The sequence below is a fragment of the Tenebrio molitor genome, chromosome 8, assembly GCF_963966145.1.
Source record: "Tenebrio molitor chromosome 8, icTenMoli1.1, whole genome shotgun sequence".
In the NCBI taxonomy this organism is placed as follows: Eukaryota; Metazoa; Arthropoda; class Insecta; order Coleoptera; family Tenebrionidae; genus Tenebrio; species Tenebrio molitor.
In genome coordinates this window covers 19,456,641-19,484,205 of record NC_091053.1, presented here as the reverse complement: position 1 = coordinate 19,484,205, position 27,565 = coordinate 19,456,641, and the positions used below count along the sequence as shown (strand labels likewise).

Sequence of the window (27,565 nt, the reverse complement as noted above, 5' to 3'; positions counted from 1 at the left end):
CTAGAATATGTCCGGAATAGTATGCCCCTTGAAATACGTGAAATTGCTAAATATACGGTCAAATTTTTCCACTGGACACTTCCTTTAGTTCCTGTTCTTGACACATTTTGACATTTTCAAATTTAAACTGACATGCATGACAAAATAATTCCGCATCAAGTTTCGCCAACCTAAAAATTTTCGTAAAATGTTCCGTGAATTAAAGCTATAATGACATCGCAGATGATGACGTCGCGTTCGTTAATATGTCTATTAGAGAATCAAAATGGAGGTAAATCACAAAAAGCTTAGTTAACATCGTGTCAGCTAACAACGCGTCAGTCAAGTCGGAAATCCGCCCATTTAATTGGTTGATTCAATTAAATGTTAAATATCCTCCAATCAGATCACTTGACATTATGTTAACTTTAACAACGACTTGACATCGCTTTATACAACCGGGCCTGTGTGATATATCCATGGACCTATCACATAGCCAAAAAATAAAATTATGTTTTTGACCTTGAAATACCCAATCCATCCTGAATTTAGACTCCAGCCGTTTAGTGAGGATACATTCGGTGGGGATGCGCAACAACGCTATTTTGTTCGACCAGTCCATTATTAGGAAATAAGGGTGGTTGGAGTTTGCCAGCAAAATATCGGTAGATGTCACCACCTCGCGCATTATAGGAAACTGTAATAGTATTACAGAAATTACAGAAGAAAAAATTTATTCGAATTGTCCAAATTTAAATGTCTAACTGTTTCTAGCGAACACAAATTGATTTTGCATTGATTGTGATTGAAGTTCTTAGTGTATTTGTTATTTTGACAGTCAATGACTGATTAACGGTTGATATTTATTCGAGTTTCGAACCCTTCCTATGTCTAGCTCTTTCTCGCGAACACAAATTAATATCACAAAATGATTTGCACCGATTATGATTGAAGTTCTTATTGTAGTTACGTTATTTTAGCAATCAATGACGAATTGACGATCGACATTTATTCTAGTTGAGAACCTTTCGTAGGTATTACAGTTTGCATTCATTCGCGATCCAAGTGCTTCTGGTGGCCATTTCACATCGAATGGCACGACTTGTTATTATCGGCGCAGACGACGATTATTTATATCACCCGTTTTTAAATCAACAGCAACGAATACAATACTTAATTGTGCATCAAACTTAGTATAAATTGCTTAACTACATGTTTTTATATAAACCACTTCTATGGGACGCACTGGTTTTTCTACGGCACTGGAATATTTGGACCGCGCAGGTTTCCCCCACCTAATGTATCCTCACTAAACGGCTGGAGTCTACTTCGTATTACAAGATGATCAAGGAGGACTGTTTGAGTTGGTAATACTGAATTTTACTTTTTAAACTTCAGGTTGTTAACGTTTTGACATTGACAGTCGCATCAGTGACCAGTAACATTTCAAATTAAAGCGCTGGATTGTAATTAATTTATTTCAAATTGTTTTCACGCTGCAACCCGATATTTGGAATAACATACAGGGTGCCCATTTCATCTGTTCACACCTGAAGATTCAGAAATAGGCAACATATTAAACATTCCGTAATCAATTATGTTTTTTACACATTTACATTTCCATTTGGTTGAAAGATTGCTTTGCATTTTTATTGCTAGACCTGACGTCTTTCGATTTTTTTATGTTTAATATGTTGCCTATTTTTGAATCTCCTGGCGTGAAGAGATAAAAACTACAGTTTGGTTTCTTTTTACTCTCGTAACCCAACATTTTTTCCCTGTTAATGTTACGTCAGATTTCTGTCAAAAAAAAAACAACAAAATATATCCGGTTAGTCTTGCAAATAACCCAATTAAAAAAATTCTTAATTGTATTGTCAACTCAAAACTGTTCTTCTCGATTACGTTTATTTCCACCGATAGTACCGAAAAAGTACTAAAACTAATAGCTGACACTTGAAACAAAAATACTTAAGTTGGGCGTCGAAGAGTCCATTGTGAACGCACCACCGGATTACAACTCTGATCAGCTGTTTAAACCTAACCTCACTTTTTACTTGTTTTTAAGATGCAGCTTGGATTAAAAATCAGTCCTTTTTAGGACGAGTAGTCGATCAGCTATTTAAATCTAACCTCACTTTTTGCGTTGTTTGTGTTTTTAATCTTCACTTTGAAAAATTAGTGTTTTTAAGACCAGTGGTTCATTCACAATTGACTCTTCAATCAACGTCAACTTCGACGCCAAATTTAAAAAAGCACCCCTTATTCCTACGTTGTTATGACAACTGCATACGTCAAGTTCAAGTTTTACTTGACAAGTCTTCGATTGAATTCATTAAAGAATAATAATAATAATAATTAAAAAAATAATTTATGTTGAATAAAAAAATCCTAATGAACGTTTTAACCAATGGGATACATGATGTTTCTAAGGTACAGTTGCGGAATTAAAATTTCGGGCACTATTTTTCTGTCATTTCAACAAAATCTCTGTAAAGCACCTTCTACTGTCATCATGAGTGACATTCAAAAATTAAACTTTTCTGTGTCAGTCACCCGAGCAATTTTGAATTTTGAGATTTCAGTTAGTTGCACTGTGTAGGTAATTAAATCATCGCTTTGATATGTTGCCTACCCGTTATTATGCCACAAATGACAACTTTTGAATGCCAAAAAGAACATGACAAGAGTAAAAAATAAGGTTATTATCGTAAAGGTTGTTTTAGAGTTTATATCATGACATTGACAATATAAATAATAAATTGTTTTTGTAACCGAGCTCTAGTTAGAGCGTCTTTAGGCATTTCTTTAGAAAAAACTCAATGAACTGATAGTGATATTAACTAATAAATAACGAAATAGTATATTAAAAAACAAGTTTCATAAGACGAATTCAAGTTTAAAAAATGAGTGACGTACCCACGAGTTATTTTAAAGAATGAGTGCTTCAAGATCTTATGAAACGAGTTTTTTTATACTATTTTTTGTAATTTGCCCTTTTTCGACCGTTTTTAACAACAATATTTACTTTAGACTTTAGTCGATTTGTGGATTTTTGTGGTGGTTGATGCCTTAATTTGAAAAGTAAAAATTTGATCTAGTCGCCTTTTGTTTTATCCAAATTCTGTCACAAAACACGAATATGGAAGATAATCAAAACAATCTTGCATGTACAATGAGGGACATGGAATCCTGGGCAGTCTGTTATTGTCATTTCAAAAAATGTCAATGTAAATGCACCTTTACCGTCATTATGATTGATATTTTCAAAAAAACTGTCAACTTGGTTATGAGTAGCTAAGGTATGGTTTAGAAATTTTGACAACTGAATCACACATCTGCCCAGTTTTCCCTGTCCTCAATAGTACGCCCCTTGAAATACGTGAAATTACTAAAAATACGGTTAAATTTTTCCACTGGACGCTTCCTGTTCTTGACACATTTTCTAATTTAAACTGACATGCATGACAAGATAATTTCGCATCAAGCTTTGCCAACCTAAAAATGTTCGTAAAATGTTCCGGGAAATAATGGCTATAAAATGACATCGCAGATGATGACGTCGCGTTCTTGTCTATAAGAGTATCAAAATGGAGGTAAATTACAAAAATATACTTTTTCGGCCTCCGTCTAGAAAATACTGATTTTCATTCGCCTAAATCGTCATGAAAATGGCATTTCCCTGCTTGGAAAGAAAATCGAAACACAGGAATTTTTAATTAAAGATTTTAGGTTGGCGGCACTAAATGTCAATGTCATGTGGAATTTTTGTACAATTTTTTTAAGTGCGAAATATTGATGGTAATTTTTAAACAAAAATTATTATATTTTGCTTTAAATAAATCGTAGGCCGAAAAAATTTTGTTTTCCGTTGACCGCTTGTTAATTTCAATATTAATGAATTATTTTGTCTAAAATATAGTGTATTAATGGACCTCATTAATGCACTATTTTTCGTTAATCAACGATTTTTGCGATTTTGACGTGTCGATGATATTTTGATGTATAAACAACCTCGAACATGCATTGTTTGCACTTACCAACACTGCAGCAGGTAGTGCAGCAGGGTTTTCTATATTTTATAGCTCCATAACTGGATAATTACGAATTCATTTTTTCAAAAGCCGACCTTTTTGGTTACAATTCGCATGTCATATTTTTCAAAGGTAACTAGGTTTTCTTAGCAACCGTGATTTTTACGTGAAATTGAATGTGAATGGAGTTGACGTCTTCTGACACTCTTTGTGGAAAAGTGAATAGAAAGTGTTGAAAAATTTAAAAAGGGCCTACCCTGAGGGCAAAAAAAGGATGAAGGTATTTTATAAGGTCTCGTCTTTATCGAAAAAGATTAAATTGGTTTTAATTTGACTTTAAATTGAAATTTTGTCACAAAGAAAAAAAGGTTGCGGTCAACGAAAATTTTTTGTAATCAACTCGTTTGTTAATGAGCGATTAATAATCTCAACTATTAAAGGCACTCACTCGCCAGACTCGTTCGCGCTTTAAACAGTTTCAATTATTAATTGCCTCCATTAACAAACTAGTTTATTAAATAACTATTATTACACGGTTAGAAAATTTTTTACAAGTGCTCGCAAGAAAAATTTGTGCCAAGACCCGGACTTTGATCATCAAACAAGCGATTTTTCTTGCGAAAAAATCATGTTATTGGTTAAAATTGATGAAAAAAAAAAATCGTGACTAGATTAACTTGGTTAATACAGCGAAGAAAGCACGACTTCCTTGTCATAAAAGACATGAAACACAAAGAAAAGTACGAATTCGATAAAATGGTGGGTGCGCAATGAAACACTACTGATCGACCAATCAAAAATAAATAAAACCAAACAAATCTTACTCGGGGATTTTCAGTGATGTGAACAATGCCGTTTGCAACATGACCATTAATGTAAGGCTTGGCAGATCCATTAACGTGACCATTTGGGTATCCATCAGTTCCCTGATGTAAAATAAAAATGTGACAGCAAACGATGAGCAAAACTCAAAACTATCAAGCATCACAATCCTTCAACTTCCAACTCACCTTGGTGTCCAAATGAGCCGGCGTATCCGGCGGGATGTGATCTGAACGCTCGTCGCCGACGAGGTGCTCGATCTCGTGTATCGCCGCCGAACAGGGATCCTCCAACCTCACCTGCACGGAGCTCCCCTCCGAGGCGTACTGCGCCACGGCCGGATAATAATTGTTAGACGCGGCCATCCGAGCTCTGGCAAAAGCGCGCGTCTTCAAACAACGCTTCCTTACCAGAATGGTAAAGCTAATGCAGAAAACTAGACACACAAGAGATACCGTTACGCCCATGATAATACCTAAAACTGCGACATGATAATTGGGTTCGGCGCACGCGACCTCCTCTATACCTAGATTGTGGTTGTACTGGATGTTGTCTTGCGATTCGGGCGGCTCGATGGCTTTCATGTTCTTCGTGTTGATTTTGATCGGATAAATCGGATTGCCTAGGCCCACCTCGGAGGCCGCCCTCACGTAAACGGTGTAATGCTGGTCGGGTTGCAAATCGACGAGCAACGTCGACAACGTCTGGTTGTCGCTCGCTCTGCACCCCTTGACTTTGTCCTGCGTCGTCGGTACAGACTTGTTGAACCATTCGTCCAAAGGCCAATTGGCGTTAGGAGTGTACAAGATCAAGTAACTCGTCAGTCTGCCGTTCTTGTGCAGGGGCGCTTGCCAGTACAGACACGCAGTGGTCTCGTTCACAATCTCGTAGTTCAAGTTTAAAACTTTTGAAGGCACTGAAAACACAACTTTCACAAGGCGAAACATCAACACGCACCGATCTGTACCGTCTGCAAGGGTGCGAATCGTGGTGGATTGCGAGAAGGGACCGAAATAGCCGTCGTAGCTGTGAGCCCTGACCTTGAATTCGTACGAAGAGTTCGGTTGCAAATCGCTCATCAACAGGTTCGTCGAAGCGCTGAAATCGCACCGTTTCAAACACGCCCCTTCGCACGTACAAATCTCTTACCTCTTCATCAAGTCTTCATCGTTGCAGTCGTGTTGCGACTTGCTCTCGACAGCGCACACCGAGTAGTATCTCGTGTTCTCGTTGGTGTCCACCCAGGTCAGGTTGATGCTCGTGGCCAAGATTTGAGCGGCTTCCACTCGTTCGGGAGCCAGCGGTATCAAGTCGCTCGCGTTTGCGCTGCTCTTGCGACTGCTGTCGCCTTTCGGGACGAACGAGACCCAAGGGGAGTTGTCATTTTTCGTCCACGACGGGATCACCCGAAATTCGTACTCGACGGAAGGGGAGAGTCCTGCAGAGAAAACTCTCAGTTCTTGTTCAGTTTGTGTTTTCACGCTTCTTCGAGTTTTAACCGGAGGTGTGAACGCTACCTTTTACTCACCGGAAATGACGTGTGACAATTCTTCGACGAGATGAGAGGTAACAGAGGAACGTCCCTTTCGCTTCCACTGGACTTTGTAAAATTGTTTAGTACCGTCGCAAGGAACATCGGTGCTGACTCTGGACCATGACAGTTCGACAGAAGTTTCGTTGAATGGGATCACTTGCAAGTTTCGTCTTCCTTTTACACCTAACCACAAAATCAACTTTATCCACTGTTAAACTAACCATTTTGTTTTATATTCACATCCCAAATAAAGGTGAAAACAGAGCAAAAATATACTTGATTAACCACTTACCTGTTTTGCAAGTAACTTGCTGCGATCGATCACTGGCGACTTTTGAATATAATCGGATATAACACGTATAATTTGTACTACCATTAAGACCAGATGCCAAGTGTTGCGTCTTATTTGTCACAAATTCAGGCCCTGAAATTTCACGCCCCATTTCTGCAAAAGAAAAAAAATCGCATTTTACAACATTAACATTGACATTTTTTATGTTTAGGTGTTAGAGAGTCGTCTGTTTCCCTGTAATGATAATTTTGGACAAACATTAAGCTCAAAAATATGTTCCAGGCTTAGAATGAGAAGTTATAAAGTACATAATGTCAATAAGAAATTACTCCCTAGGATTCGAACTTTTAGGGAAATTACCTTTTTCATGTTGAATGTAACTAGAATTTTAGAAAGTAATTTTGAATGCCTAAGGTTGGATATTAGGTATCAATTGAAAGATTTTTTGCGGAAGTCCAACTAAATATGCCGCCAGAAACCAAAACTGATTGGGAAACGAAAAAACATCTATCAGTTAGCGAGAAATTAGCCATTTGCCACTGTTCAAGGAATTCGTTGCCTTACATTTCTGACATCGTTACGATATCTTCTGTGTAAATCCTAGTCAAAAAAAAAAGTCAAACAAGAAATTGAGGTTATGCTAAAAGAAAATTGCTATTTCGTGAAACATCAACAATTAATAAAACTCAATCTTTAACATGGTGTAAAACATGGTTAAACTAGGTCATCCTCGGAATCCAAATCAGACTACATATTTTCTTGGATTTGTTTGAAATTATAGAAAATAATTTCAATTTGTCAATTTGCCGCATCAAGCTAAATTGCCAAATTGGGAAATTCAAAATTACTAAACTGAAACAGCAAATAATGCCAACATACTGTCATAGTGATAGCACGGATGTCACTGAAAACGACTATACAGGATGTCTCAAAAATGGCGCCCAATCTCTTGAGGGGTTAAAATCGAAGGGTTAAACTATTTGAAGAGTTGAGTTCAATTTCGTTGTGAATTTTTTTTCCTTTGACAACTAAACTAATTCTCCTTTGAGGTCAATGTTGCCACTGTTATTTTAGCGTATTTTGGTAGGTCATTACTCTAAAAAGAATTACTTCGGTGTTGTTCCACTACCTAAAGGGGTCTTGGAAAAAGTAACATTGTAAAATAATTTATAAATCAGCTGTAAAATTTGGTAATAAAGGAGATACATCTCTTTGAAATTACCATATTTAAGAGCAAGTTATACAATATCTGTTGGTCCGATCAAATTTTGTATTGAGATTTACCTTTCCAGACTTCTATTCTTTAAGACCATTAGGAGATTGGGCGCCATTTTTGAGACACCTGTATATTAAATTTTTTGAAGTAAAATTTGTCAAAAAAATTGTTATGTAAGGTACCAATTTTTTTCATTCGTCGTTTAGGTAGTAGGAAGGTCTATCAGAAAGACAAGAAAAAAGTGGGGGTTATCATTTAAAGAAAATGAGTGTGATGTCATGAACAAGTGAAGCGACTTAAAATAAGCATTATGAGAAATAAATTTGAGCTGTTTCAGCGTTTTCGACAAATGTCATTAGTTTTGAAATCACTGAATTTATTCCATAAGTAGTTTCCACACTGTATATTACAATCTTATTTGACTGTACCACGACCTCCTGTAAACATCGTTCACGTTGGATTGAGCATTGCTAAATTCGCGGTATGTTGGTTCCCTGCATGTCACTATTTAAAAGACGTCATCACATAGCCAAAAAAACAAAATTATTTGACCTTGAAATACCCAATCCATCCTGTTACTTTATTATAACCGGCCTGTTCAAAAGTGTAGTTTGAGTGATCCCCGCAGAGCGCTAGTGTACAGTCATTTTTTGGGGATATTATTCATCTTAAGTTTGCCACTCAGGATTTTTCTGTTTTTTTGCTGCTTTGAAATTAAATTCGTGAATGTTTCCTAAATCTTCGTTGTTATTGTTCTTTGTTATATTGCACATTGATTATTATTTAAGTGAGAAGCGCCCGTTTTGTGGCGCCCTCAGCGGCGGAAATTGGCTCTTTCTCGAAACATTTTCATAATGCATTTTTAATGCAATGAGCAAGCGGGTTATAATACAGCAGGTCGTGGACTGTATACAGTTAGAGATACGGAATTTCGGGCATCACTGTCAAATACACTGTCAAAAAATGTAAAATAGACTTTACATAATCTCAATTTTACCGTTTGCGACGATTTTGATTTGACTTTTAAATGTCACGTTGACAATAAAGAATGACTTACATCGCAATTTTTTGAAGTGACACAAAATTGATGCCCGAAATTCCGTGTCCCTAACTGTAGAATCAAGTAGAAAAAAAAAATTCGGTTAGCAGCTATTTTTACTACCTGTTGTTTTTTTCCATTTGTTAAATTAAAACTACATTTCAATAAAATACATGATGATCAAGAAGAGTTATTTGAGCTACCGGGTGAGCAACAATACCTGTTTCAGTTGGCAATAAACATTTTTACTTGAAATTGCCAAAACTGTGAACTGTACCTATTTCCGTTTGTTTTGTTGTCATTATTGCTGACATATATAAATTTCAAATTTAAACGTTTTAGTTTTTGTAATCTTTTATTGATAAAATGGTGTTCTCGTTGAAACAGGACACAAAAGTCACCAGTAATACTGAATTTTATTTTTAAATGGTACAATTGGAGTAACTTCCGGTCGTTGACAGTTCAACACTGACAGTCGCAGCATTGACAAATAATATTTGACATTTCAAATTAAATTAAACATGCTGGTGAATCTGTTCGAGAGCCTTAAAAGAACAGTTAATTTATATTTATAGCAAAATGAGGGGCACTTGGAGCATTTCTTTTGATAATACTCGTAATTGTTCTCTATTTCAAGACTAATTTTTTACCGTTAATTTTTACTCTCATAACCTACCATTTTGTCGCTGTTAATGTTGCGTCAGATATCTGTCAAATAAACCAACAAAACATATACATACAGTTGCAGTGTTATAATAGTATATTATTATACGAGTTTAATAAGACGCTTTATTATCACATCAATGTATTTAAAGCACGACGAACGTAGCGAGAAGTGTTTTAATGGAACGAATGTGGTAATACGTCTTATTAAACGTCTTATTCTATCTACTTTGCTTTACTATTCCCTGAAATTTCGGCTGCTCAAGCTTTCATATTAGACTAGGGACTTTCGCGTGGGTTGGTAATAGACATTTTTCACAAAAATGTAAGGTTATATTTACTAAATTTACCTCGTAGCTTCATTCGTTACCTTGACGCCTGACGTCAAACGGCTGATGTTACCAATATAACAAAAGCTAAAAGTTACTAAAAACAGTTTAATAATGTGCTTCATTATTAAACAACTGTAAATGAGATCCAGCAAATCCTATGACAATCCAAAATGGTCTCTCTCATCGACAAGCATTTTATGATCAAATTACACAGCAAACAACAAATTAACCTTTTCAAATTAACACACCAGCGATATGTGTCACTTATTTGATTTAAAAATTGTTTCTCAAATCCTGGTAATTTACGTAATTTACTTTGAGGTGAATTGACTTTCGTACTGGTGTTTGATGTCTTTCTGTTGTCACATCGATTACCTCTGTAATAGCAGTAGATGCTGTAGGCCGTAATGTTCACATTTTGAGGAGACTGCCAAGTAAGACATATGCTTGTTTCGTCGAAGGATCGGCATTGTACGTTTTCAGGAGGACTAGGAGGAGTATCGAAGAATGTAGGTACCAACTGTGCGGCTGCCCAAACTCTACCAGCCGCATTCACTGCGATGCACTGGTATATTCCTGCAAAAAAACTCCCTCCAAGTCTAAAACAACAAAGAGACGATCGCATCATACCTGAATCAGAAGTAAAAGTGTGACTGATCACCAGTCCGGTCGGGTGCCTTTTAATTCTGGCTGCGTTCGGGAGTGGTTCTCCATTCTTTAACCAGGTAATTTTTGGTTTCGGAACACCTTTAGCTTGACAATCTAATCTAACGGTTCTTGCTGGGGGATAGGTTTTTGATGTTGGTGTAACATTGAAATAAGGTTTCTGCTGAACATCTAGGGTATACTTTTGAACCAAACGTCCACCAGAATTGTATGCTATACAGGTATAGTTGCCAGCGTCATGCAGACTTGCATTTCGTAATTGTAAAACACTTGAATTACTAATAACAATACTATCATCTAAAAATGAAAAAATAAAATAAAACTGTGCTGTCAAGAGTTGCGGGGGCAAAACAAGTGGGATCGTAGTTCGGCAAACTGAGATCCCCAAAATCTTCAACGTGTGACACTCACTATTAAGCCATTGTACTGTAGGAATAGGCCATCCAGTCACAGCGCAATATAGATTTATATTTTCTCCAACCAAAACAGTGGCATTCGGTAAAATATCAAGAGGTAGAAATATAGGTGCTACAGTCTTCATTGGGGTTGAAGAAACCATCAGCTGAACTATCTTACTATGCTTAGTCTTTTTAAGTAAACTATTTGTTGCAATACATCTGAAAGTGCACCACGATGTGACGCTTTCCAGCGCTACCACCAATCCACTTCAACTTACCCATACGATCCTGCATCTGAGGAATGAGTTTTTGTAATTAGTAAAGCTCCCGATGGGAGAGGAACATATCTGGAAAAAAATCATACAATTAAGAACAAACACGACAACCAAACGGTCGAAAGAAATTCACCTTGTATTATGAGGTAGAGGTTTACTATTGTGCTCCCACTTAATTTGTGCAGCAGGAACGGAGTTTATATTGCAGAAGAGTACTGCAGGTTGAGATTCTGGAACACTCAGATTACTTGGTTGTTTGTCGAAATCACCGAAAGCTGGAAACCATTAAATAAATAGAAGATGTACCTAGGTATAATTGCCGCAAGTTGTGATTTCGTAAATACATGACGTTAGTTATGGAATTTAATTAAAGGTAAATGTTGAACATATCGTAACATATCTGTACGTCAAGAAGACGAAACATTTGTGTTTAATTAATAACTGAATTTGTCTAGGAATTGTTGCAATCGCACTGCGTTATGACGGTCCTCGAGTTGATAATAACGAGTATGTATTTACATATCGGGAAAACACAATAAAGAACGGTTGTGGCAGCATGAGAAAGACAAAATAATTATTCGGAAGATTCTGTTGGATGCGCTGATCGATCGGTAAATGATAGACCGAACAATTTTGTACAAGACTGAGAGATGATTGTCCACTTGATACTTCTATCTTGGTCATTTTATCTCAGATTAAAAAATATTCGATCAAAAACGAAGGTATAATGCTAATGCTAACAACACAGTCATATTGGCGGGTAAATCCTAAGAACTTAAAAAAACTGAATAGTGCAAAGAAAAGTCGAGAAGCATTAATTGAAACAGCAAGAACTCGAAAACAAAAAATGACCATAAAAGTCTATAAAAAGAATGTATTTGGTTTCTTGGAATTAAATTCCGTTTTTGCTCATTTACTATACTAAGGACAACGTAACATTTTATCTGCCCCGCGCATTACATTTTCTTAGTTATCAATCAAATATGTTGTTAAGACGATCTGATTTACACAGAAAAAAAAATCCTGACATTCGAATTGTCTTAATGACAATTTATTTTTTAAAACCTAAAACAATAATTGTGGACTTGACAGCAAAATTCTAACCTTAACTTTTTTTTGTTCGACACTGTCAGAATTTGGGAATTTTCTCCTATGTGAACGGATTTTGATAAATATCACCACTTCTCAAAACGCAACGTCAAGCTAATTTTAAAGGTTTTAAGTGATTTGGAGACTTTATGGGGCTCGTCGAACAAAAAAACGTTGTATTTAACTCGTTCGTGTGTAAATTGGGCTTTTTTGGCACTCCTGGGCCTTTACACTCATACCAAAAAAACCCAATTTATACACGAACTCGTCAAATAAACTACCGGGTGATTTTAAATGATTGTGACTTTTTTTCTTAAGTTGGGAACATTTTTCCTAAATTATTTTGGCAAACTTGATACCGTAATCAACACATTGGCGTACGTACGTCATTTTGACATTTTATGTATTAATAAATTGTGTCAAATAGGCAAGGACGCCTATGTTTATGTCAACTATCACATTAAAAAGCAGAATAACCAACAATATTACCAACCTATGAAAAAAAGTCACATTCATTTAAAATCACCCGGTCTATTACTGTTTAAAAATTATACAGATTGAATGATTTTGATTCTCATTGGTCAATTTATGTGAGCGGAGCAGATAAAAAGTATAACGGCAATATACAGGATGTTCTCGAAGTTGACGCGTTCCTTGTAACACGAGGTACTACACATTATTCTTAAGAATTTTAGCCTAAATCTTCTTAGTAAAATGTTTGTATTAACAGAGATGATTGTATATTTTTATTGTTTTCTAAAATTTTAAGTCCGGTCCTGTCCATTTCTCCGCTGTACTAGATTAATAACTAACCTGGCCCAGAATGGTGTCTTTCCGGAAATCGCTTTGCAATACTCTCTGGACGCTGCAGATGCATTCTAATAACGTGATAACATTGCCCATGCATTTGCAACATATCTGTGAGCTCATTATTTTCCTAATAATAAAGCCATTTCGACTAATTAGATGACAACTCTGACAGTAGTTTTGATTAACGTCCATGCTCATTTGATTTTTTTTTGTCAATTCCAATTTCTAACAAATCAGCGCAAATTTGAGCAGGACCGGTTTCAAAAATTTCAAAAAAATGAACTTATTGTATCTTCATTGTCGTACACATTTTACTAAGGTGATTTTGGCTAAAATTCTTTAGAACAACGCATACTATCACATGTTAAAAGGAACGCCTCAACTTCGAAAACACCCTGTATACTACGGGGTGATCAAGAAGGACTGTTTAAGTTGGTAATGCTGAATTTTATTTTTAAATGGTACAACTGGAGTAACTTCCGGTTATTGACGACTTCACACTGACAGCCGCATCAGTGATAAGTCAAATTTGACATTCCAAATTATATTAAACATGCTGGTGAATCGTTCGAGAGAAGAGTTAATTTATGTTTAGAGCAAAATGGGGAACACTTCGAGAATATCCTTTAGTTAATTTTTAGATTATGATTCCAAATTCCAACTTTGATTTCTTTTTGCCGTTAAACCCACAAAACATATCCGGTTGCAGTGTTGCAAATAGCCGAATAAAAAAATGTTCTTAATTGTATTGCCAACTGAAACAGTCCTTCTTGATCACCCGGTATAATGTAACGTCATTTATCATTGCGTCATTTTAATCATCACTAGGTCTTTTTCCGATGTGTCCCAATTGTAATGACGGAACTCTTCAGCTCTAACAGCTGATAAAGTTCTATGAGAAATACGACGTAATCAAGAATGACTGAATCTATTGGTAACAATGAAAATTTGAATGATTTTAGTATACTTCGTCCAGCGAGAGATTGGGAGATTTTAACTTGTATTAAATTAACCCAACACCACAAAATACACTAGAATACATTAATTAGGGCATAATTTCAGGGCAAAAATGTTACTGCTTGAAGCATATACAGGGTTATTCTAAATGATTGTAGTCGAAGTAGGCGTGAAAACTGAATGTAAAATTTATGGTTGCCGCTCCACATAAAAAAATCATAAAAATGATGTGTTAAATTGGGTGCAAAACAACTCAATATTTTTAAAATTGATTGTAGAACAACTCAATATTTCTGGATTCAATCGTTAATTTAACAAAAATAAATAAAATCCTCATCACAGCACTTTTCACCTAAAAAATGACAGTGACAGCGACACAACTGACAGTTCACATGAAAGCGGCAAAAACGTAATAACATGGGCATGGCCTACTTCGACTACAATCATTTAGAATAACCCTGTATTTCAATTTTTTCGTGCGCTAGGTATTACTTTCTCTACGTAGCATTTAGTGATTTTTACGTCAACCTATCTCTCGCTGGACAAACTTTATCCCTGAAATCTAATCGCATTCTCGCTTGTCAGCTTTGACAGGAAAATTTGAAATTTACCATCAAAGGTTCATTTTTATAAATATGTAAAGTCGGTACAGGTTGAAAGAAGCAGGGGAAAAAAATTATGTTGGTAACATTTCTGGTAATTTACAAAATTTATAGTTGGCGGCGTTGGCGCTTCTTTCTTTCATGACATTTGAAATCTCTGTCAAATTGATACAGAGTGATCACAAAAAAACGCCCCAGCTTATATCTTTCTTATTTGAAATCCGATTTCAACAAGCGGTAAGTACATCAAATTAAAGGGTTCAAAAAGTACTATAATCTGGATATAAAATGTTGCCCTTAGCAACCCTATCTTACAAGGGTCAAGGGTCAACTTAAATTTTTTAAATAGCAACATATAATTTTTTTGGTACAGTTAGATTCATTATGTTTTTCTGAGTTAAAAAATATAGCACACCCTGTATATTTAAATGTTAATTTAACATAAGAAATAAATAAAATTCAAAATCATTAGGAATAAGTAGAACTTTATTCGTAACAGGCCATGAATTACTTAAGATATTCTTGTAGCCATGGAAATACAAAAAAAATAAACATTTATTTTGAAAATAAACTTTATTTGTCGTGATTTTTGTTTAATTTTTTTTCTCCAATTTCGTGTTGTGAAATAAAATGAACAATAATGAAATTGTGGATATGTGCAAGCATATTTCGGAAATAATAGAAATTACTACTTGCAGAGAAACGCCACCTGAAAGCCTTCTGAAAGCCACGTGAAGTGTCTCGAACAAAATGGTGCTCAATTTGAACAGATCAGTTGAAAAAAAATTATTGTTATTTTTATTGTTTGTATTACTTAATAAATATTGTTTCCATGACTAAAAAAATGTCTTCATAAGTAATTCATAGCCTGTTAGGAATAAAGTTCTACTTATTCCTATTAGAATTAGAAATTAGAATGACATTTAAATATACAGAGTGTGCTATATTTTTGAACTTAGAAAAACATAATGAATCTAACTGTACCAAAAAAATTGTATGTTGCCATTAAAAAAAATAAAGTTGACCCTTGACCCTTGCAAGGGAGGGTTGCTAAGGGCAACATTTTGTGTTCAGTTTATAGTACTTTTTAAACCCTTTAATTTGATGTATTACTGGTTGAAATCAAATGTCAAATAAGAAAGATATAAGCTGGGGCGTTTTTTTGTGATCACTCTGTATAACGTTTACAAGGAGAACGTTTAATACACATAACCTAAAAGTCAGCAATTTGACAGTGGGTTTGACAGTTAAAAAAATGTAACTAGAATCCCGACGCATACCAAACAAGTAACTGTTGCAGTCATTGCAAACATCGTTACATTAGGCAAATTTCTCAATCTCGGTTGCAAGATGCTTCATTGCAACCTGTACCGACTTTATAGTCTGTCTCAATTCTAAATTTCCACCAACACTGCATTCTACGTTAGAAATACAACCGGCAACACTGTTTGGTGAAAAATGTGTCAAGTTGTATTTATGAGGTTATCATTCTCTGTTCGTCAATTTTCGTTTTTACAACTCAGGATTTGTAATTATAATAAAGGAAAAGAACGGTGCCAACCTTTTTAGGCATTTTTCATTTTAGCCTCAAGTAAATTACGTTGTTTTCGAATCATGTTTATAAAATAATTATATTGCCAACTTTGGTTATAACAATCCCCAATTTAGAAATATTTTTATTTTGTCAATAGTAATACGAGTGGGTACGAAATTGCCGGAAATTTTCGATCTCAGATACGAGTATTTGTTTCGGCGACAATTTTCACGAGTGAGCGAAGCGAACAAGTGAAAATTGTTTTAAGAAACAAATACGAGTGGTCTGAGGAGAAAATTTCCGGCAATTTCGTACCCACGAGTTTGTATTCGGCATGACAATTCACCGAGCGGATTGAAAAATTCTATAAAATAGAAAATAAAATATCCTAGTGGAAACATTTTGTTGGAAATTTTTGGTGGCAATTTTCACTAGTTGGTCGGTAAGTACGGGTTTTAGGGTAACACAGTCTGGTCTTCTATAAAGTTTTGACACTGACAGCTGATTAAAAAAAAAAGACGAGAATAAACATAACTGTCATAATGTCGTGTCAAGTTAAAACATCCGGTCAGCGGTAATTACGAGACAAAAGAAAAAACACCAATATTTTTCAATTATGTCATTGCCAACAGACTCAGTCATTGTTGATCACGCTGTAATAGTTCAATAAAAACTACGAATTTTGGTTTGATTGAAGAAAAGAAAAAGTAAATCGAAAAAGCGATAATTGATATTGTGGCACAGCCTCTTGTTCTTTTTATTCTGCAGTAAGAAGATAAAATAGTTGTGGATAAATATGGCAACTATGTATGTGGCAACTCTGTAGGTAGGATAGAGTTGACATTTCTTCTGACAGTTCATAGGCGCGCCGCAATTCCAAGTCAATTTGCAATGATATCCAAAAAATCAAATGCACGCCAGCACGCATATGACATATCATACAAATATCCTCAAAAAATGTCTTGTCGAAGAGTACATTTTTTCATATCACTATAATGAAAGAAAAGGGCTTATCACAATCAGAAATATAGGTTGTTGCCATTTAAAAATAAATCATTGCTCATCAATGAATGATAAAAAGTATAAATCACTACTTATTTTTATAGTCGTCTTAGAACCACTTTATTTTCCGCTTTTTAAATTCGCATTTATTTCTTTTTCTTTTTGTATTCCACTCTTTACAGGATGAAATCGAAATATATCACAATATTAAAACACTAGAATCTTCATACCAATTGTGAAAATCACGTGAATTCAGTTTTGCACTATAGATCGGCATAAAGCAAAAAACCCATGTACAGTTCAAGCACAAAAGTTGAGTACACCAATGATATGACGTTAAGAGGAATACTAAGATTTAAAAGTTATCCAGGCGCAACGCAAAAAAGGTGCAAAAAGTTGTGTTATCGCGGGTGCTAGTGTCGCGTGCAGATTAGTTGCTTTCAGTGCTACCATCGGCTATTGTTTGCTTGGAATTTTGCGTCTCAGTGTGTCATTTTCATGGAAAATTATCCCAATAATGAAATGACCGATATGGTACTTTGTTACGGAAGTGTAGATGTGTTGGTTTGAGGGCACAAGCTTTGTATCGCAAAAAGGTTCCGGGGCATTGTGTTCTGCATTCGCAAACATTTCTGACTAAAGTCCCTAGATATCTAGGGACTTTATTTCTGACTGTTGTCCAGTGTCTACGAGAAAATGGTACTTTTCGACTGAAAAGTGTGGACAGGGGCCAAGAGCTTACTCCGAACCCCAAATTCTAGAGACTGTGAAAGTTAGTTCGTAAAATTCAGATATCTCAGTTTGTCGTATGTCGTGCTCTTAAAAAGCAAGGGTTGCACCCCTATTATGTTCAGCGGGTGCAAGCATTGCAACCAAACAACTACATTCGTACGATAGGTACTGTTTATTTATGGTTTTTACTTTGACTTTTCCTTTCACTTGGTTTTCACTCTTAATCTTACACGTTTTTGCGGATGTGTATTTAGTGTTTATTTCTATTTCACTCATAACAAGGTTTTGGTCACTCTCTGTTTTTAAAGAGTTTTTGCGGATATTCATGTTTCGATTTATTAGAGAGAGGTTCCAGAAGTGTCTCGTTCGGGATGGAATAACTTGAAAACAAATGAAAATCAGATAAGAACATATGAGTTTATTTTACATTATTTTCACGTGTGAATACATTCATGAAGTTTCGGCCGTTTCTCCCGCCTCACCCTGTATAACTAAATATATAATTTTTTCAGTTTTATACACCGAACTTGACATCTGTCAAAGATAACCTCAAAATTTACAATTAATTCATGTTTTCCAAATTTTTGCTTAAACGAACACGAAAAACGTTGTGTGCACCTCGGCCAAAAAGTGCCTTTTGACGCCTATTTTCAAGTCTCGGCTCCGCCTCGACTAAAAAACCCAAACTCGATACACAACTTGATACACAAATAATTATTTTAAATCTACGTAAGAATTCGTAAAAATTCAGCAATGCCAACACAAACTTCTTTGGTGCGAACGGCGTAAGCCTGCATCGACAATCAAGAAAGGCACTTTGAACATTTGTTACAACTCTTTTATCACGTTAGGTCAGCAAACCTATCACTAACCTACCTTAATGGATACTGTATTGACATTACCTACGTTTTTTTTTAATTGTTTTTATGCGAGTATCCAACTTTTTCGTGCTTTATTATGAATGAACGAATAAACACATAGGCGGGTGTGGAGCTCTTGGTGTCCAAAATTACATATTTTAACGATACATAAAGATGTTGCTCATTTTGACGAGTTCCATTTGGGGTTAAATTTTCTACGTGGACTCCCGCAACACCTTGTATGCTTTCAGGAAACATCTTACTTCTAAAACTAATTGGGAAACTTGTTTCGTACTTGCTCGTTCACCATGTTGACATTTTTACAACAAATTTTTAAAATTCTTATCAGACATCGAGCTGCAGAAAGAACCTGTCGCCGCCTTCTTCCACTTTTTAATTTTCAACGAAAAAACTCCTGCGACCATGAATAAAAGATGAGATGATAAAAAACATTTCAAAAATACATTTCCCACCTAAACGGAGAAATTGATTTTTTGATTAACCCATGGAAAAAGTTTATCGAACAAACTTTTGTCTTTCATAAGAGTTTCGAATGAGGATATTTTATACGTAGCACGCAAAAAGTCTTGACCCAAATTAAGAGAATATCGATTAGATGGAAACTAATATATCCAGGGTTTGGTAACTTGAATTTCAAATAAGTTCGCAATAGAGAGTTATTACGAGTATTAATACATAATTAATTTCATCGTTGAAATTATTATCATGTGGCATTTTTTAAACTGATGTTTGACAAATAATGACAGGTATAAAATTACAACTGCTCTAAAAAAATAAATGTTACATGGTTTATCAAGTGTTTGAAGCGGATGATTTCAAGTGGTATAAATAAAAAATATGTAAAAAAATGTTACTATTTTATTACCGTCATAATAGAGAACGGCTGTATTTTTGTAAGAGATTCGAATGAAAAAGTGAAAAGTTATACGCCATTCATCATCTGCGCCCGCAAAAACCACACTATTTGCTAAATTTAGTATCTTTTTTGCAGCTGCATGTGGCTCACGTTAGTTTATTTTCTAGTACATACTTCCATTATTACCACAGTTAAATTCCCATTGAATTAAATCTCCTCAGGCACACTTTGTATTAACCCATTTCTACCCTAGGGTAATCGTTATAAATTTCAAATATCGGAAGAACACGGTTCTAATATCGTTGGGAAAACGATTATTGCCCAACATATTGGTACGTGCGCCTTCGCAAAGTTGTTACACATTTATAAAAAATTTCCAAGCAAATGAAAAAATCTTCTTGAATAACGTCACATGAAAATGATTTCAATTTTAAAAAATCCCACACATGATAATACCATGTAGATATTGTATGGCCAAAAAAGTTCCACAATGACTCGCATCAATAATGCATTAAATTCGTATGCATTTACTTTAAAGTAGTGGTATTACCCACGGTCGTGAGTAATGATTCATTACTCCACGGGTTGCGACCAATCGCACAATTGCATTTGCAAATCATCACACAATCGATAACGCAGCTACGATACGACGCAACATTCATTTTTGATTCAAAAGAAGTATGTACTGATGAAAACGATGATAAAAAAAGTATCACATTTACTCGCGTGTAATGGCTATGCGGATGAGTGCTACCTTCGTCCTCGTGGACTATAGCAAAGAATAAATACTCACAAAGAAATGTGACATGTCTTGACAGCTTATAAAAAGCCTGATGAAAAAATGTAAACAAAAACCAGATCTCTGTGACAATTCGTACTTTTACAGAGCTGGTCTTTGTTTACAATTTTTTCGTCATTCTCTTGGAAAGCTGCGTTGACATGCATGTTCCGTATCATTTCTTCAGTATTTACTCACTCTAGTTTATGAATCTTTGATCTACTCACAGGCGATTTTTAATTTAGCCGGATTGGAGAGCATCGAAACATTTTGAGCAGTTGCTCGACATTGGTATTCTCCGGTGAGACCTTTATTGTTTTTGCCCCCACCAACTTTGGGGATATAAAGGGACCCGTCATTCTGCACATATCGTCTGGTGTCGTTGCTTGTGATTTGGTTATCATTGTGGAACCAAGTTATTTGCAGACCGGGCATCAAAGACTTCGCATCGCATTGCAAGATGGCCGACTGTCCTCTGCTCACCGTCACATCTTTTGGATCCTTCAGCTGAATGGAGAGAGGTACTTCGGGTACATCTACGGCTCCTGCAAACGCTGCAACAACAAACGACAATGTAAAATTTGGGGAAGTTGACATCGAAGAGAAAAAATGGCAACAACATTTTTAAATGGCGTCCAGTGATAATGACGTATAAAAAATATAATAGAGAATCTGCCAAATGTGATGTGCGATATAAAATCATTTAAAACTATGATTAGGTATTAGCCGTCCAGGGTTATTAGTTCTTATTGGTGGCAAGGTCGAAAAACAACTGAAATCTCTGCATGTCGTATTATGTTTGATATCAATTATCATTTATTACAAGCACCTATAAAGTAGAAAGACTTGGGCACAAGTGCAGGGATCTCTTTGATGTATTGTTTAAGAGAAAAAGAGTGATTTGAGAAGTTTCAAAAAGCGAAATTGTTTGTTCTTCCACTACTGATTTAAGATTCAAGGTGTGGAAACTTGGATCCTTGCAAAGCGCCTTACTAATCCTCTTGAAAACGTGTAACGCGACATTTAAAAATCAGTTGTTAGCCCACCCGGTTCAAAAGGTTGAAGATCTTTCTTATTGTCAATTGCCTGGTTTTCCCGTTTATAATAGCCAAATTCCAAATAAGCAAATAAACAGAAGAAGCCGCGTTAGCTGGATAACCGATTCGACATCCGGCTTGGTCCTTACGTAAGTCCTGAAGATACAGAATATGTCAAAGTAAAAAATAACTTAAGACGGAAAGTGGTGTTTCTCATTGTAACAGTTTTTGTTTCACTTCGCTTCTAAAAACTTAAACATATGTAAAATAATCTAATGCTGCATAAATTTCGTTCGCTTCCAATTAAAGCGGAAATTGTTATTAATGTTAATTAACGGAAACCTCGTTCGCACTCGGTGTAGTAAAACAAACAATGTTGGAATGATAATGTAACTCTGGGGAGTTGGGTGTAAGTTGCGCAGCATGAAGTTACCATTTTGTTACTGAAAACTTCAAATACTTTCGGTTACAACTCTGCAATGTGTAGTACTAAATATTAGCTTTATTTTCAACAAAAAATTATTATTGAAAAATAAGTTCCACCTGAAGTCCCAACAGAATTGTTAATGCATAAAAGACCTAGAACCATACATAAAATCGCAACCACTAATAGTAATAATAATAATTAAAAATTCTTCATTTTGCCAATTGTATTATAAGTTTTGAACGAGATTTAATGCAATCTATTATTCTTATTTTAGGAAATTTGAAGAAAAAATCCATTTTATTTATAGTGAATTAGCCTGAAGAGTGGTGGCTAATTTATTCAATATTATTTGAACAAACGAAGACAACAAGGGAATATTTACGATGTTGTATTATGAATTAAAGTTGCTGTTTAGAATGTACATAATTTCGAAAACAGAAAAAAAAATTCATAGGTTATCTTTCCCTACATGCTCATTCTACTGGAACTCTCTTTGTACAAACTGTGCTGTAAAAGCAATAAATTACCAATTTAGGAGTTGGAACAGCAAATGTTATTAAACAGTTTGCAAGAGCAAGAAAAAAATTATTTTATTGTTACACCCTTACTGTCTTTACTCCTGTCCCAGAACTGCCTCCCTATAGAAAACAATCTCAGAAGCTCCTCAGGTATTATTACAAAATCGAACAGGTTTCTAGACAGCAAAAATAATTATTGACATCGCAACAATCAGCGAAAAGTTTACTTGGAATTTTGCGACTAGAGAACTTTGAAACCGCAAAATTGCTGTCATCGTACCTCGATGGTACTCAACTCTGATTGGTCAAGTTTAGGATGGCTTTTCTCGATTATCGCTTGAGACAGGACTTTTTTTTCTTTAACATTCAAATTATCACATTTACCCAAATACTCCCTTTTTCCCTCGGGAGGCAATTCTGGGACATCCTGTATATGGTGAATTCCAAGAAAGAAGTTCCAAAAATCGTATTTTGAATTCATTTGTGACATTTTGACAATTGCACTTCTTTTTCAAACTCTTATTCGACGCTGAAGATAAATTTAAATGTTTTTCCTTCAATCTATTTTAAATCTGATCTGTATTTTTGTCCAAAATTGATAATATCTGGAGAACTGAAAAAATGGAATTTTTAAAAATATTAGAAACTGACGTGACTATTTTCCGCAAAAATGTTGAAACATTTAAGATAAAGGTCTTGGCCTTTCTGGGGGGTTCTTCATTAAGGGGTTACACCACTTTGGAGCCCAGCAAAATAGGTATAATTTTTTTTACGCGACTATTAACTATATAAAATAATATTTATTTTTCACAAATACATAGGTATAGTTTTATAATCAAATTTTAAAAAAACGAACAAAAAAAATGGCGGAGATATAAGTCATCTAGTCTCTTTTAAAAATCCCTGCCGATGTTGGAATTTTTTTCTGTGCCAGAACCGTCCGAAAAATAAAACACTATTTTTTTTGTAAAGAAACGTAATGGTTAAAGTGTAACAGAGAGAAAAAAAAATTTAAATGGCTTTGTAAAAATGACAGCTGTTAAAAAAATATATATACTGAGTTTTAAAAATTAATGACAAATAAACGCGGCATCCAGTCAAAAAGATCCTATGCTACATCCTAGATTATGTGGTAAACATTTCATCAAAATCGGTTAAGTAGATCTCGAGATATTTTTCCACCAGTTTGAAAATAGCATATTATGATACGAGTCTTACAAGAAGCATCTTATAGCACGCACGGGTTTAGGGAACGACGAGCTTGCTAGGAGTGCGATAAAGGAGTAAGTGCCACAAAATGCCTTATAAACGAGATATCATACTCTTTTTTCTACTTAACACCTTTTAGACCATTTTTAAGCGAAACTTAACTATTTTTCAGATTTGGGTAATTTTGTCATCGTTGGCAACAAACGTCATTGTTTGGAAGATTCAAATGGCGCCAATCGACGACACGAATAAAAGCACAATAGTTGGCGGTGAAAGCATTTTTCACCAAAATGTTGTAGACAGCAATTTACCAAGGATTAGTCTAACTGGCCAAGACACTTTTAATGTTTGCAACAATTGTGTACAGGGTGATTCACGTAGCCCGTTTGTTAGAAACTTTCTGATTTCCCAAAATTGTATTAATACGAAAATTGGTAGCCGACTATCATCCACCGCTCCAAGTTCAAATAAAATATTTTCAAAATAGCGACACTTCCGGAAATATCGGAAATCGACGCCGCATTTGTTTTTTTAAATGGAAAGACCCCATTTTGATTTGATATTTAGATTTTACGTTAGTTTTTGAGTTCAAAACGTCTTTATGTCATTTTTCTGCCATTTTTTTCGCAAAAAAGCGGGGTTGCAGTTTAATTTAAAAAATTATAACTCCTGAACCATTGGAAATATGTAGGTAATTAATTTTTTTTTACAGAATTCCCAAAGATTTGACCGAGTTTTTGCGCTATTTGCGACATATTTTTACGTTTCATACGTCTACTGAAATTTTTCAAAATTGATCAAAAAATGTCGAAAACTTAATTTTTTTAAATAGCAACTACATACTATTTCTCATACTAGATATAAGTGTAAAATTTGTTTTTAAGGCCACTTGTATTAACATTATGTATGCCTATTTCCAGCCGTTTTGGCGTAATGTCAATTTTTTGAATAAAGTATTCTTTTTTTTATCAAGCAATTTTTATTTGAATTTTTATTCAAAAATTGCATTGCAATAAATAATAGATAACAACAAAATAATAAAAAACAAGCAAATTAACAAAAAAATATTTTAATGTAAATGTATGCCTGCGTTTTCATTGATATTTTTTGTTAATTTGCTTATTTTTTATTATTTTGTTATCTATGTACTGTCTGTTGCATGCGATTTTTGAATAAAAATTTAAATAAAACAATTACATACTTGATAAAAAAAAAGAATATTTTATTCAAAAAATAGAAATTACGCAAAACAGCTGGGAATAGGCATACACAATGTTAAAAAGTGGCTTTAAAATAAATTTTTTTACATTAATATCTATTGTCAGAAATGGTACATTGTTGCTATTTAAAAAAATGAAGTTTTCGACATTTTTTGACTACCAATTTTGAAAAATTGCAGTACGCATATGAAACATAAAAAGACTTCACTAATGACGCAACAGATCGACCAAGCCTTTAGGAATTCAATTTAAAAAAATCAATTATTTATTTCCAATGGTTCAGGAGTTATACATTTTTTTATGAAGCCCTGCAACCCCGCTTTTTTAGGAAAAAGACCACATAGATCAAAAATGATGACAAATTGCACTGGTCTGTCTCGATACGCAAATTTCTATTATAGCATGTAAAATGCGTGTCGTAATGGCTTTTTTCTATTTTGCGTTCGTACTGATGCTATTACGATACTGTTTTGCGTATCGTAATAGGAAAACGCGTGATATAATAATAATACTAAAAATAGTGAAATTTAATTTTTCAATTTTGACGGATACTGTGGTGTCGTGGCAGACCGCAGACGTGACCTTGGGTGGAATCCTTCAACTTAAACGGTTTTAAATTTTTTTTTTTCATTGAAAAAGTGGCAAAGTAGAAAAAATACTGTATGACATACATCTCGTTTATAAGGCATTTTATCGCACTTACTCCTTTAGGGCACTCCTCGCAAGCTCGTCGTGCTCTAAAACCGTGCGTGCGATAAAATGCTTCTTATAAGACTCGTATCATAATATACTATTTTCTAATTTGCTGTTTTAACAAAGCTGTTAACGCATTCGTTTAAGCTATTCACACATCCGAAATCTAGGAACTATTTTCAGTTGGTAACATACATTGCCGGCAGCAAATTGACTGGTATTCTCTGCTATTTGCCGCATTTCTAGATAATTCATCTTTAATTGCAATTTCACTTGCGAAAAATAACAATTATGTTTAGTCTAGATTCAAATTTAGAATTTTACTTTAATTGTTAACCATGAAATAAATGTGTCACCAACTGTCACAAAATTCCCTAAATTACCAAAATTGATTTTATTTGTAAAAAAACATGTATTTAATATGCAAATTAAAAAAAAATAGCATAAAAAATTCGTTTTATAAAACTCAAGAGCACTCGTCATTTACAGACACTCCTGCTTGGAGTAGTCGTGCTGCAAATCTGACTCGTGTCTTAATATAAGTTTTATAAAACTCATGTTTTAATATATGTACTGTTATATAGATCCAAAGTAGAAAATAGTAATTTCGAGAAAAACGCAAAAGAAAGTATTCTTAAAAGTATAAATAATAAACCTAGCCAAAAAATAAAGTGATTTTTAGAAAATCTCAACGTGGTGTGACCCCTAAAAACAATAACAAAAAATTAAGATAGGCAGCTACACACCACTGAATTCGCGTTAATTAATTAATTAATTAGTCTTAATAGCGTTCACTAAAAATAAACAAGGTGAAGACGGAAATGTACAATCCGTTTTTTATTTTTGATATTATTTGGAAAAACGATGGTAATTGTTCACTTTAACTACTTCTGGAATTTTCGCGTTTTTTCTGGCTAGACAGCCTTAGGGCATCCTCCTAGGTCGTGTCCCACCATTCAAACCTTGTGCAAATGCCTTTTTTTCTCTCTTGTTGTGTTTCAAGGTCGCGTCAAGGTCGCGCCCAGTCTTAGTATAACTAAAGGGTAAGGAAAATTTTCATTTGCACAAGGTTTGACTGGTGGGAAACGATGTAGGAGGACGTCCTTAGGCTGTCTAGCCAGAAAAAACGCGAACATTCCAGAAGTAGTTAAAGTGAACAATTACCAAAACGATAAATTAACTCAGCAGAATTTTTTGAAAATACCATGAAAGGTCCTTCTACGTACCTTTATATTAATAGTTTATGACGCAGCTAAAAAAATAACGGAGAAACCAGAACAAGATTTCTTAGTTTATGTCGTTATCACAGTGAGAAAAAAATTTTAGTTTCATCTTGTTTTTGATTACATTGCAAATGAATTTTCATACATTTAACTGGTTTATTAGTGCAACAACGAAAAACGATCCAAACTAGAATCGTGAAATTTAAAATGAAGTTATAAAGTAGTCCTGAAAATCTTGGCTGACCACCAACAGCTAGCAAAATGACGACGTTTTAAGCCGTTCAATTGTCAACAACTAAAAAATGAAGACTTGTTCGAATCCTCGTAAATAGCACCCGACAGTTGAAGAGTCATTCCCGTGCACGCTCCCGAAATCCGGGAAGTAAAATGCCAACTCCAGCGCTGCAACGTCGCCTCCGGAAAATTCCAGTGACTCTCGAAGATCCTTAAACGGACATTATCAATTATCATTTCTCCGGCATTTGTTTCCTGCTGGTCAGGCCGATACGCAATAGTTGGGTCGCACGGTGTACCGCACCTATCCCGTTTTAAATAGATACATGATCTCCGTTCAATTCAAAGGTCAAACACCATTCCTCCAGTTAGCAAAGCGGCATCTCCATCTTCTCCCTTACGAGTGGAAACGGCGACGACGAAAGCACATTTCGTCGAGGTTGTGAGGCACCTGTCAACCTCACGAGAAATTAGCCACAGGTGCGGATACGTAAGAGCGATCGGTAAAAAAAC

The 27,565-nt window shown here is 35.0% G+C and overlaps 1 protein-coding gene across 1 annotated transcript in view; it reads right to left on the bottom strand.

Moving 5' to 3' along the window:
• LOC138136369 (protogenin-like) overlaps positions 1–27,565 on the bottom strand; it is a 67,647-nt gene that overhangs the window by 4,230 nt on the left and 35,852 nt on the right. Inside the window, exons 2-14 of the mRNA XM_069055539.1 lie at positions 20,719–21,045; positions 11,384–11,525; positions 11,254–11,322; positions 10,989–11,194; positions 10,542–10,874; positions 10,287–10,487; positions 6,662–6,814; positions 6,364–6,552; positions 5,985–6,273; positions 5,803–5,933; positions 5,362–5,751; positions 5,024–5,310; positions 4,838–4,939 (exon numbers count right to left, since the gene is read on the bottom strand). Coding sequence (XP_068911640.1) covers positions 4,838–4,939; positions 5,024–5,310; positions 5,362–5,751; positions 5,803–5,933; positions 5,985–6,273; positions 6,364–6,552; positions 6,662–6,814; positions 10,287–10,487; positions 10,542–10,874; positions 10,989–11,194; positions 11,254–11,322; positions 11,384–11,525; positions 20,719–21,045 — 2,819 coding nt within the window. The remainder of the gene's footprint in view (positions 1–4,837; positions 4,940–5,023; positions 5,311–5,361; positions 5,752–5,802; positions 5,934–5,984; positions 6,274–6,363; positions 6,553–6,661; positions 6,815–10,286; positions 10,488–10,541; positions 10,875–10,988; positions 11,195–11,253; positions 11,323–11,383; positions 11,526–20,718; positions 21,046–27,565) is intronic.